Raw genomic sequence first — 14,204 nt, forward strand, 5'->3', positions numbered from 1 at the left:
ATGAGGGCCTGTTGTTATAATCACAAATTGATTTAAGCCCAGATTTGGGCATAGATTTAAACGTTGAAATGTGTTTATCTCTTAGTTCAGTTGCGCCATGACTAAAAATAACTAATATTAAGTAGCGTACTTTGTACCATATATAGTATGAAATATTTATTTCCCATATTTGGTAATATAAACACTTACAATTTTTTCTTTTCCAGGAAATCTGAAACATACTGACTATAAATATTGCCGCTGTTCGGAAATGAACAGAAAACATAAAATCCGAGAAAAGGTTGAACATATTGGAGTTTCGATACGAAAAACAGGTAGGTACCTATTCAGTATTTCATATATCTCATTATTATTTTCATATCACAAGTGCACTAGAATTTTAACTTGCCAAATTTTTGTACATTGCTTTAATATAGAGCATACTGTACAATTTCAGAATACAAGGCAGAATCGCAGACTATCAGTACTTTATTGCTTCGTTTTGTTTTGGGCAACGTCTTCCACAACAGTTTTCGCTGTCCTGTACAATGAGATTTGACTACGTTATCATATAAATTAAAGCAAAATAGTGCCAATAACTTAGCAACATTTTTTCATTGACAAATTTGTTAATTGCAGTTTATAAGGATTTGTTGAATATTGCTCGTGTTACTTTTGACATGAGAGATTTCATGAATTAGTAATGCGTGTATATATCAGACTATAACAATATTTAGAAGAACATGTGTGCTTCAAACTTTACACAACCTTGAAAATAAACCAGAAATAAAGGAAATACCCATGAATATGTATGCCAAAAGCTCCATACACAAATGTCAAAGGGATAAACGGTACATGCCTTAAACTGTTAAACTAGTTGTTAAGATAATACACAAGTCAATATCACACATTATAAATTGAATCCTAAACTGTAATAATTTCCTTATACTTTACGGGGGAGGGGGAATAAGACCATTGCAAAATAGCAATAAAAAGCATCTTCCAGAAAATAACACACCGATCGGTCCAACCCATCATTTTCAAATTTCTTGAGAAACATGTTGCAAAACAAATCAAACTTTTCTTGCAATCAAATGACGTTTTCAAATGACCAATCATACTTTTCTTGCAATCAAATGACGTTTTCAAATGACCAATCATACTTTTCTTGCAATCAAATGACGTTTTCAAATGACCAATCATACTTTTCTTGCAATCAAATGACGTTTTCAAATTACCAATCATACTTTTCTTGCAATCAAATGACGTTTTCAAATGACCAATCATACTTTTCTTGCAATCAAATGACGTTTTCAAATTACCAATCATAATTTTCTTGCAATCAAATGACGTTTTCAAATTACCAATCATAATTTTCTTGCAATCAAATGACGTTTTCAAATTGGCAATCAGACTTTCGATCAGACCACTCTTGTCAAACTGCTTGATAAATGGCTTGAAGACAGTGTCATCGGTAACATAATAGGATCAATCTTTTTAGATCTAAGAAAGGCATTTGACTTTGTTGACTATCATTTACTTATTGGAACGCTAGTTTATTGCAATTTCAAAACCATTTCCTGGTTAAAGTCTTACCTGAATGACAGAAACCAGCAAGTTTAACTTAACAGCCCTAGCTGTATAATATATGGTTTGCCTCGGGACTCAGTTCTAAAACCTATCTTATTTCTCTTATGCATTAATGTCATGCCATTGTATATGAAATAACCACTTTAATTGATATTATACAGATTATGCAATATTTCACGCACCGGGTCAAAACAGCAACACAATTGAAGAACAGCTGCCGCATTGTCTTAGTTACACCAGTAAATGGAATCTATATAAATACCAAAAATACTACTGCAATGCTAGTAAAGACTTCAACAGATTATCTACATTTGAATATCTGAAAATGAGAAATACGTACCTAATGCAGAATGCCATACGCTCCTATGAGAATAAGTTAATGATTAACTAACTTGGAAGCATTGCATATATCACGTCTGTAACAAAATAGCCTACAAACTAACACTACTGCAAAGACTGAAGAAAAATGTACCAATGTATGCAAGGAAACCATTCTATAATTCGTGCTATCTATTAGGTGCTACTGTTGCACAGAACGGGGGTCTTGTGCACTCACTAATATCAATAACATAATCAAAATTCAAAAGCATGCAGCTAGAATTATGCTAGATGTCAATCCAATGGCACCAGCTGCTGACATGCTTTAGTCTTTAAACTGGCTTTCTTTGACAAAAGGATTTCATATTGAAGATGTATTTTAGCTTATTAGTCCTTCATAATTTAAAAGCTCTTTAACTGAATGATATTCATGTCCAAGTAACAATACTATCTCTGCGTACTCTATAAGATCAGCATGAAACCTGTGTTAAAATTACCAAGACCAACACCTAATGCATTAAAAAAAACACATTTACATATGTATGTATGTATGTATGTGTGTGTGTGTGTGTGTGTGTGTGTGTGTGTGCGCGCGCGCGCGTGCGTGCGTGTGTGCGTGCAGGCATGTATGTATGTATGTATGTATTGCACCATATTGGAAGTTGCCTAACAAGATGTATTAAACCCGACCAATAATCTACCTTAGAAGCATGTTTGCTTGCCAGAGTGAATCTATATTTATAAAAATATTGTTTTCCTGTTAGAATTATTAAATTAATTACACCATCAGCCTGAGTTTTGTGTTTTGTTCCAATATAAAAGCTATTTAATGGATTTCAAATTATTTGTGAATTTTATCTTTTGTAAAATATTCTTTAAACAAGTCTTAGTTATTGCGACAATCCTCTAAAATATGGGATATTGCATAAAACATAAAAACAGGGCTCGTTTGAATTTTTGAAAAAAATGTGTTTGAGAAATACATTCGTAGGAAAAAATTCTAAGTAATATCTTAGTATCAAACCGAGTAAGCTTTAGACATTTTATGGTTTTGTTATGGTAGCAAGAAAAATCGCCTCCAGTCAGTATCTTTTACAATGCCAAACTTAAATTCCATTTCCTTCTCGATGCTGGTGTTTGTTTGCAATCAATGTTTTATATACTGTATACTGTAACTGCATCCTTGTACATTTTTGTAATGGTGTACAAAACAATATATATAACAGGTTTATGTAGATTAAAATTGATGCTAAATTTAGCTGCAAGCATGGTATGAAAATCTACGCAATTAAGGTTAATATAATATTTGTTAAACTAAAAAAACTTACTCATTACCAATCCGAACAAGATAATATAATACCTTTATGAAACCATGGTTCACACCTTTTCTATTTATAATAATATAATGATTGAACGCATTCTTGTTTCTAAAAACAATCAAATGTTAGCATTTTTAATGATTTTGATATGTTTCAAAATCCTCTATCCAAAATACATCGAGCTTCTTTTTTCACTGAGTTAAGAAACTCTATTTCAAATAAAATTAAAAGTTTGATACTGAACATTTTAGCGAACGTTTCAATTTAGTCAAGTAAATTTCAAATGCTAACCAAATTCAATATATTAATCGTTTAATCCTCTTCATGATAATCTTTCACGGACACACCTCTTTTCATTTTCTTCTTTTACCAATGTAATACAAACTTCATCATCATCGTCATCTTTATTTCCTTCCATGGAAGATTACATGATATAAGAATAAATCATCTGAATACAATCAATAAATATTAAAAAAAAAAAAAAAAAAAAAAAAAAAAAATATTCTATATTAGAATACAAATTCTTACACAATATCAATCAACAAAGTGTTCGTCAACTCATAAGCTGCAAGTTTCAGTACCTTATTTACAGAAGATAGCTGCACACTGCATGACAAAGTATGCTGCATACAGGACGAATAGCTTGGAGTTTTCTTTGTCGATTACTCCTGATGGTAACCTTTTACCTAAAAGATATTGTAGTTGCAGCTCATCTTCTGCATTAAATAACGTAATGTGCAGGCTCAGGGGAAATTTATCAGTAAGGAAATCCCAGAAAGAATTTCGAAAGTTCGACATATAAGGACAACTAACACAACAATGAAGTATCAAGTCTGTATAAACATTCCCACATCTAATACACATATCAAGCTGTGTTTGTGGAACAGCAGAGTTAATTTAGTATCACAAAGAACTTATTCAGATGGATTTGGTCGAGACAATAAAGACGAATCATTTTAAAGATATTTTAACTGTATGTCACTGTTTTATTTCAAGGTGAAAATAAAATCATCTTGTTCCACTTTCTTCACAATTTCTTAATTGACCCCCAATATTAGATGGATAGTAAAGAGTTGTGATATATTTGTCCTAATTCAAAACTGTACACCTAAGACAACAAATTCCTACATTCCTAATTAAGTTTATGATCTGGACAACACTTGTTGTTGTTAGCTGTTCTACTTACTATCCAAACCTCATTTGGATGGGGATTTTTAATTTTTTTTATCTAGGGTGTTTTTTTTTTCTTGATGTTGTTATTGTTTTCAATACGTATTAATATTCTGAGCACAACATTAGGATATTGTTTTAAAAGATCGCTAAAATCGCTGCAAACAAAATACAAATATATGGGAAGAGTGGATCCCATTGTCTACGCTGTTTCGATATCAAACTGATTACAGACTTGACCATTATTAATGCTACGATATTGTAGTTAATTTATTATTGGTTCTTCAGAATGAAAACAATGGCCATAACTTCATAAATGCCTAAGCAACTAATTAGCATGCTATTGGAAATCATCAAAAGCATTCCAGGAATACTGCGGTTCTGGGTGCAAAACATTAATTCATAAGTTGTTATGTTCTCTGCATATCTGATCCTTATATAATTATATTCACTTTCTCTCATTCTTCGACCCAGTGAGTTGTAAATTAGCCATCGTTCCATCTATCCTTTTCGTCTTAATATCTTCTAACTTTTTCTTTTCTTTCTCAGATTTGGAAATTCATTCACATTCTCTCTCTCTCTCTCTCTCTCTCTCTCTCTCTCTCTCTCTCAACTTCTTTTATCTCAAATTAATTGATTTTCCTGAAAATATTGAAGATTTTCGGGGGGGGGGGGCTTAACAAAAATGCCTATGAAATTGATGAATTTTTAATTTCTAATAGAAACATTTCAGTGAAATATTGATCATTTTTTACAAATTTAAAATCAAATTATACATATTCTGAAAAGTATCTCATTCTTTTAGGACACACATATTGATGGTTAACTTTTGAGAACTTAAACAAATTCCGGATGTTTTAATAACTAATTATTGACATTTCCATAGTTTTTTCTTCTTAAAATTTTGATTTCATTTCTGTTTCGAGACCTATCTTCATTTTTACAAAAGAACCACACTACCTCGATTACTTCTCACGCTCCGCCATGAAAGATGAAGAAATATTAACAAATAAAACCGTTGATTTTCCTGTCTGTGTCAATAAGGCGCATGCCGGTCACTCAAATCTCTGATCCCAAGAATTCAATATTATCATCACACGTTAGATTCTTATGTAAGAAAACCCTATCTTTGGAGCACTTTATGACATGTGGTGCGCTATAAAATTAACGTCAAAGGTTTTTCTAAATATATTTATTTATTAAATCTTTTCAGAAAATCAAACAAAATGTCCTATGAAGACGACATTGCTGCTGTTGTTATTGACAACGGATCAGGAATGTGTAAAGCCGGGTTCGCAGGAGATGACGCTCCCCGAGCTGTTTTTCCTGCCGTTACTGGCAGACCACGTTATCAGGTGGGTTAATAATAATAATAATAATAATAATAATAATAATAATAAATTTATTAAATTTAATAATATATTTAATAACCATAATATATATGCGTACTAAAATAATTTAATAATAATAATAATAATAATAATAATAATATTATTATTATTATTATTATTATTTAATCGATCAGACTATCGCTGGAAGGCTGCCGATTCACAAATTCATTTCTACATTACAATTATGTAAGTACAATAAATGAGAAATTAAGTATAACAAAAAAGAAGTATGTTTGGTTATCTAGATTTGAATAGATATTATATGGCCATGAAGGCATGAAACCAAGCTAGACGGACGTATACAAGTTCATAAAAACAGACAAACAAACATATATAAAGTAAGACAGACAGATAGATAAACAAACGGTACTTTTTTTAAAGAAAAAAAAAGACCTTAGCTCATATCATTTTCTTACATTCACTCAACAGGTGTATATGTCTGGAATGGGGTCAAAAGACACGTACGTTGGGGACGAGGCACAGAGCAAGCGAGGAATCCTGACCCTTAAGTACCCTGTTGAACATGGGATTGTTACAAACTGGGACGACATGGAGAAAATCTGGCATCACACCTTCTACAACGAACTCCGTGTGGCCCCAGAAGAGCACCCAGCCTTGCTCACCGAGGCCCCTCTTAACCCAAAAGCAAACAGGGAGAAGATGACACAGGTAACATATTCTCTGCATAGCAAGTAAAGTTGGAGCCGCAGTGTCTCAGTAGTTTGCGTGTCGGGCTCGAGACCGAAATGGCGCGGGTTCGAATTCTACCACCTGGCCAGTCTGGGGGAAGTTATGGTGCAGTGTCCTTCGTCAAAACACTTTATTCCAATTACATCGACACTAAATAACCAACTTGTGTTGCTGTGATATATATATATATATATATATATATATATATATATATATATATATATATATATATATATATATATATATATATATATATATATATATAATTGTGTAGATTCTATACCGAAATTGACTTTAAATTGTTTCGAATATAAAAAAGCAGCAGTATAACAATCAGTTGAGTCTGCACTTAAAACGAAGCTGATTGGTTTCATTGCTACGTTTAATTCGTATAGTCGTGACTTGTATTTTCAGATAATGTTTGAGACTTTCAACACACCAGCGTTTTACGTCGCCATCCAGGCTGTCATGTCGCTGTATGCTTCTGGGCGCACGACAGGGATCGTTTTTGACTCAGGTGATGGTGTTTCCCACGTCGTCCCTATATACGAAGGTAACTCACTTCAAAGGACAAATATTATGTGTCACTATATTCTTGTAGATTTCATATCCTTGTTTTCAAAATATGAGATTTTCTTGAATATTTAGGTTAAAAAACTACAATGTTCTTGTAAAGAAAAAGCATCATTACTTGTTATAAGATTTGTCATACTCTGAGTACAGCCCCTTTGGTACGGTATATAGGTAGTACAGCCAATATTGGTACGGTATATAGGTAGTACAGCCCCTTCGGTACGGTATATAGTTAGTACAACCTCTTTGGTACGGTATATAGGTAGGACAGCCTTTAGGTACGGTATATAGGTAGTACAGCCCTTTTGGTACGGTTTATAAGTAGTACAGCTTCTTTGTAAGATTTATATGAATGATAACCTCTTAGGCATGGTACATGTGTAGTACAACCTCTTTAATACGGTATATATGCTGTACAGTATACATGTAGTACAGCCTCTTTGGTACATTATACATGTACTACAACCTCTTTGGTACGGTATATATGTAGTACAGCCTCTTTAGTACCGTATATATATATGAAAACACACACACACACACACACACACACACATATATATATATATATATATATATATATATATATATATATATATATATATATATATATATAGTACAGCCTCTTTGGTAAAGTATACGTGCAGTTCAGCCTCTTTGGTACGGTATATATTATGCAGCCTCTTTGGTACGGTATATATTGTTCAGCCTCTTTGGTACGGTATTTACGATCGTTTCGTATCTAGATGTGTGCTATAAATATTTGGACAATTACTGCTAGTGTCTCTAAACTCGTCCTGAATCTATACACTTTATATATACTAAATAAAGATTAATTATAGAATATGTACAAACCATAGATTAACTATAGACTTTATACAAGGTATGGAATATATACAAGCCATAAACTGTATATAGGCTACAGACTACATACAGGGGGCCCCGTGTGGCCTAGTAGTCTAAAGCGCTCATCGTTACGGATCACTGCTGTCTCACCTCTGTCTGCGTGGGTTCGAGTCTCGGGCTCGGCCAATGTGGGTACGTGAGAAAGCTTGCATTAGCATCTCGTGTGTCGGTGACTTCATCCTCAACCATTTATACTGGCCACCATGTATAGCCTATCTTGTGCTGAAAAATGGCGTCGAACCCTACAGCAACAACAACATGGACTACATACAAGCCGTAGACTACATACAAAACCATAGACTATGAACAAGCCATAGACTGTAAACAAGCTACAGATTAGCTATAGACTACATAACTATAGACAACGGGTTCTCAAACACGCGGCACGCGGGCTGTATGTGTGGCCAGTGGAGTTATTTCCTGCGGCATGCAACGTCACATTTGTTTCTCTCACAGCCATCCTGTTTTGATCAAAATTTGATTTCATGCATCGTTTACATTTTATTTCCAACATTTCCACTGGCTATCTTTTGCATGAGCCGTTTTCGCTATATGAAAAGGTTTCATACGATTTTATTCGTTTTGTGCATTTTCTTTAACTACTTTTAGTTGAATATGAGTTGTATTTGAAATTTTTGAACATTTTGTTATGATTTTTGTTGTTACCTTCAACGTGTCAAGAAATGTAATGCCGATCCATATAAAATGTAATGTTCCACAAAAATGATCTGCAGCTGCACGTGCAGAGCATACCGTAAAACCTCTTAGGGTACTCCCTGACTGATATCAAGATCGAGTTATACATAAAGTCAAATACACAAAGAAAAATGCCAGTTGGTTGCTGAACTATATTTTTTCTTTAGTATGACAATGAGATCACACCCAAAACCCTTCGAGGTCTATTTTCGCTGTCTTTTTCCTGTATATGGATGTAAAACATGTTTGATATTTAAGGAAAATGTTCATGTGTATAGATGCTTCACGATAAGGTCACTAGCAGACGATATGCTGCCATCTTACCTGGACGATGGGCATCCTGTCAGTTTCTCTTATATGCGACCACCAAAATTTACCATTCTGAACTAGGCACACTGAAGCAAAATCAATTTATAAATTACGAATATAGATACTAATAAAGAGAGCCTAATCTGCGTTCTGCTTTTGTAAGTTTTGTAACAGTATCTTGAGATTCAATGAATTTATTTCAGCTTCCAAACACCATATAAACTAAACGATTAATCTGTCAGCATACCACAAATATGACTGATGATGACGTCATTTGGGAACTATCCATTGATTTTCATTATTATGTGTTCATTATTTTGAGGTATCCCCCAAAGTCTTTCCATTGTGTATCATCTCTACTTCTATCTTCATTTCAGGGTATGCATTACCACATGCCATAAAGCGTCTTGACCTAGCAGGACGTGACTTGAGCGACTATCTGCAACGTATATTGCACGAGAGGGGCTACAACTTCGAGACTACTGGTCAATATTTAATTTATTTAATTTCATCGCAATTTAAATCAGTCATTTTATATAAGTATTATATACGTCTAATTCCAAATTTACTACTTACTTCATTCCTTTTCAGCAAAAATATTCTTTTAAATTTATTTAAATTTGGAGACGTGTTTGCAATCTTATAAAAGAATAAGGAAACCACATACAACAATGAATACGACTTTTGTGCTTCCATATGTTTAACAAGGTAGGTTAATTGTGAATCAGGATTCATTTTCTTACAACACTAGTATTACAGATTGATCAAAATAAAAAAAAAAGTTTATAAAATATCCATCTTTTGCAACTACAACTTGGATATTCGAATTTGTCGCACATTTACCTCAAATATTTCCCGTTTAGCTGAGAAAGAAATCGTGAGAGACATAAAGGAAAAGCTGTGCTACGTTGCTCTTGATTTTGAAACGGAAATGAACACGGCTGCGCATTCATCTTCGCTAGAGAAATCGTATGAACTTCCTGATGGTTGTGTCATCACTATTGGCAACGAGCGCTTCCGGTGTCCTGAAGTCCTGTTTCAACCGTCATTTACAGGTATATAATGAAACGCACAAACGCACTTTTCCTCTTATCGGTACAATATATATATATATATATATATATATATATATATATATATATATATATATATATATATATATATATATATATATATATATATATATATATATATATTAAATTTATTAGTACCTAGCTTCAAAAGCTACAATCACCCCAACTTTCTGAAGTGTGACTATGCTCTAAAGGAATAGATGGTGTAGGCACAAAAAATTTATTAAAAATGTTATATAACAAGATTAATGATGCATACTAATGTTTTTGTTATCTTTTAGGGTCTATTGTCATAACAAAAATTATTAAATTTTCACTTATGTTTGAAAAGGTGTTGAACATGGAGGCATACATGAAATGATCTACAACTCCATCACAATGAGTGATATTGACATCAGGAAGGATTTATACGGTAGCATAGTAATGTCTGGAGGATCTACCATGTTTCCAGGTAAAATAAATCTATAATTTGTCAAGGAACAACTCTAGTTTGAATATATTGATAGAGATGAGGCGGTATTGTGTGTATAGGAAACACTGTTCTTTCATACCTTCTACAGTCTGAAATCTCGACTAGAGTGAGTTACCCCTGACCATTCCCACACTATTTTAGTTATTTTGACATTTATGTTGGTGTTTGTAGTTAGAATCCATCGCTTACCGAAAAGTTTGAATTCGCTGCCACCCTGCGGTGGCGGCATAGGTTAGCCGCTTAGTACAGGGCCTTGCAAACTTAAACAACCTTACAATGATCCATACCTGCATGAAATCGATAGGAAGATGATTTATTTTCTCAGGAATTGCTATGATAACATTTGGTATGTCTTTAATCCGCTGAAACTACAGCGTTGATGAAATTTAAGCTGGTACTTGCTATTGGTATTGCTAGTTACATAACTACTCCAATCTCCAGTCTGATTAAAGTCAGATCCCCATTGTCCTACATGAAGATCTGACAGCGACAGCTCAGAGGTCATATTCTGGTGACCTTTGAATTAACCAGTGGAAATGCAGCTTTCAATGCTCTGAAAGTCAATCAAATCGTTCGGCACATATGGATGGTCTTCAGCCATACTGCTCACTCTCCCAAACGCTAAGCTATACGACTTCATCTGATTAGCTGATGAAATTAGCGTTTATGGTAAATAAAATAGGTCACCAGAACATGACCTATAAGCGGTCGCTCTCAGATCTTCACGTAGATTTGGCTTAATCAGATTGCCCAAATCTCTCAAACTACATGTCCATGACATCAGAGGTCGCTTAGTCACGTGACATCGGCCACAAAAAAGGCTTTCCTATGTTGTTGTACAAACACTTCGAAAATATTAAAGGAAAGCCGTACAGTGTTTTTAAAAGAATGAAAGGACAAAGTTTTCTAAATATTTACTTGGAGAACAACGACCAAAAAATCTGTCATTATCACAGTAACTTAACGAAAACCTATTTCATTAAGGACATAGCACATGTCAACGAGGTAGTCATGCGATATCATCAAAAAACCTCGTTGACACGTGCTCTATGCTTGATGAATCTGGCTTTCATCAGGTTGCTGTGAGAATTGATTTTTATTTTGATCAGAATAGAAAAGAATTTTACTGTTTAGACGTATGCAAAAAAGCACATAGTCATCATAATGCATGATTCATTCACAATTCATTGTTGCATAAATTAATAGATGAATGAAAAATAGCGCTATAAACCTGTGTGCACATAAATACTGAGAGAGAGAGAGAGAGAGAGAGAGAGAGAGGATAATCTAAGTTGGAATGCATCATTCATATATTTACCTAACTATTTTACAGTTGTTAAGTCTTAATGTTTTAGTAACTGTAGTAATTTATACATGCTTCATTTACAGACAGTAAACTTTTTCTTGCCAAAATAAAAAAGAAGTTTTAAATATGTCAACACCTAAATCTACTGTGAAGATTCCTATTTAAAATAACGTATCCGTTACACGTTTTGCTCGATACGAGAACTATTCCTTTCACATGACCTCATTCAAAACGTGAAGTTTAGTTTGCATTTGTTTCACACAGTTTTTGAAAGTTGGCAAACTATCAGACGTGTAATTCTAGACTTGTAATGGGTAAAATATATGGCAAATATAACGTGAATGCCTATATTGCAACTTTTTTCTGGACTGTCTCAACTGCTTTGTTTTGTTAGGCCGTTTTCTTAGCTTTGATCTCTCCTAAAATTTTAACCTGCATATACCAATATCCTTATATTCCAGGCATTGCAGATCGTATGAAGAAGGAGATCGATGGCATTGCTCCGGCTTCAGTGAAAACAAAAGTGATTGCACCGCCTGAGAGGAAGTATTCCGTCTGGATAGGAGGCTCTATCCTTGCATCGCTGTCGACCTTCTCCCAGATGTGGATAACGAAGCAGGAATACGACGAGGCTGGTCCGTCCGTTGTACACCGGAAATGCTTTTAATTCAAAATTCCTCTCCGAATTTTTCGAGTAACCTTGGAATATATTGCTGATTCGTTTTTACACGTTTCCATATCAACATCAGTTATGGAGGAATAAGGGTCCGATTGACATTGAACCCCAGCATATCTTGCATTACCATTACGGCTGAGAATAACATTGGTTTAGAAAATGTGACCTTTTCTTGTATAAAAGTCAAAGCGCTTTACGGACTAGAAGAATGTTGAATGATAATACGGACTGGCCTAATGCTGAATGTATTTTTGAATGTCATTGTAATATTTTAGCTAGAATCGAAGCCGCTAAAATGTGTGTGTGTGTGTGTGTGTGTGTGTCCGTGCCACGTATGTCATAATTATTTTCCATGGTTCTCGTTTTCAGGTGGATGTGTTACCACTAAACTTACTAAAGTTTCTCAAGTAATATAAACAAGATATTGTTTGAAGACTATGGCAATAATATACTACCCCCTACCATTTTATTACATCCAGTGGGTACACTCTTCGTGTATCATGGAAGCGGTTGCGTCAGTCAGCTCGTAACCATGACGATGTATTAGTGTCGACCTCTCACACCTCTCGACATGTAGTTCTTTCTAATTTCATGGGGAGAGTGACATATCCCAAGGTCAAGGTGACGGAAAACGTGTTCAAATGCACCTCCACTTAACCCTTGAACCCTGGAACATTTTTCCACATACACGTTTTAATGCTACACTTTTATAATGATGAATACGTTATTACTTGACAGCGTAGATATCTTTGAAAATACTGCGACTGGTTACACTTTTAGATAGGAAATAGATGTGGCATGGAATCAAAAACATGTACATTTTCATACAAAAATTACCTTTGCGTTACGTTTCACGCAGGAATACACATAATTACAAATGGCTTGTGGATTAAACTTCATGATTCAATAAAGTTTTCATGTATGTTTCGTCTCTTTTTGGTGCATTTCCTAATATTGTCCCTTCTTGTAGCCAACTCACTTGATATTTTGCAACAGGCAAAAAAAAAAAAAAACAAACAAACATTACACCGCTTGTTACCGCTAAAGTTGTTATTAATCCAATAATCCATGTTTCAGATCATATAGTATTCACACTTACGAAAGAAAATAGGAATAACTGGGGTATAGTGTTCAATAATTTTGCCTAAAAGCAACACAAATGCTCAAATATGCATTTCACTGTGCATTAAATGCATCTTGACACTCTGTTTTACATCCAGGCCTTTGAAAACATTTGGCCAAAGAAATTGGTAAATAAGATTTAACATTTAGACTTGTTGATATTTTACAAACTGCACAATTCGTTTTACACCATGTAATAACGACAATACTTCCATATAAATCAAGCCAAACTGCAAACAAAAATATCCTGATCCGCTGTAGCATAATGCACACGTTGTTTGTTCTGCTGATTACTCCTAACAAACTGTACAGACTCAGATCTGCCGGCGCATTATGTGACAGCAGATTTGGGTCTGTGCAGTTTGCAGTTGGACTCGACTTATAAGCGAGTATATACAGTTATTATTTGGCTATTGAAATGGCTTATAATTTTAAAATTCAAATGTCATAAATTTGACCAAGTCAGTAATTATGATAATTTTTTCCATTATGTCTTTCTTGTTTTATATAATTCCGTCAGTCATGGTTGGTCTTCACCCCCACCCAAATACATGCCTGTTCTTCTCAGGTAATAATGCATGACTGTCCTGACCTTAAAACAGAAAATTCAAAAAGGA

General features: G+C 34.1%; 1 protein-coding gene across 1 annotated transcript; it reads left to right on the forward strand.

Moving 5' to 3' along the window:
• The first annotated feature begins 248 nt into the window (after window positions 1-248).
• Window positions 249-13,390, forward strand: LOC149806480 (actin, cytoplasmic-like). Its single transcript, XM_089953631.1, has 8 exons — window positions 249-314; window positions 5,590-5,731; window positions 6,197-6,436; window positions 6,872-7,010; window positions 9,316-9,423; window positions 9,802-9,993; window positions 10,343-10,462; window positions 12,251-13,390. The coding sequence occupies exons 2-8, from the start codon at window positions 5,603-5,605 to the stop codon at window positions 12,454-12,456; spliced, it is 1,134 nt and encodes a 377-aa protein (XP_089809757.1). The 5' UTR covers window positions 249-314; window positions 5,590-5,602; the 3' UTR covers window positions 12,457-13,390.
• The last annotated feature ends 814 nt before the right edge of the window (window positions 13,391-14,204 follow it).

This window comes from Sinohyriopsis cumingii, chromosome 1, assembly GCF_028554795.1.
Source record: "Sinohyriopsis cumingii isolate HCF-2022 chromosome 1, ASM2855479v2, whole genome shotgun sequence".
Taxonomy (NCBI): Eukaryota; Metazoa; Mollusca; class Bivalvia; order Unionida; family Unionidae; genus Sinohyriopsis; species Sinohyriopsis cumingii.

Excerpts from the sequence above, each read along its gene's own strand:
- LOC149806480 (XM_089953631.1), top strand. The coding sequence starts at position 5,603 with ATGTCCTATGAAGACGACATTGCTGCTGTTGTTATTGACAACGGATCA. Across the intron at positions 6,437-6,871 it reads ACAGGGAGAAGATGACACAG|ATAATGTTTGAGACTTTCAA; the intron begins GTAACATATTCT and ends TTGTATTTTCAG. Across the intron at positions 7,011-9,315 it reads CGTCGTCCCTATATACGAAG|GGTATGCATTACCACATGCC; the intron begins GTAACTCACTTC and ends TCTTCATTTCAG.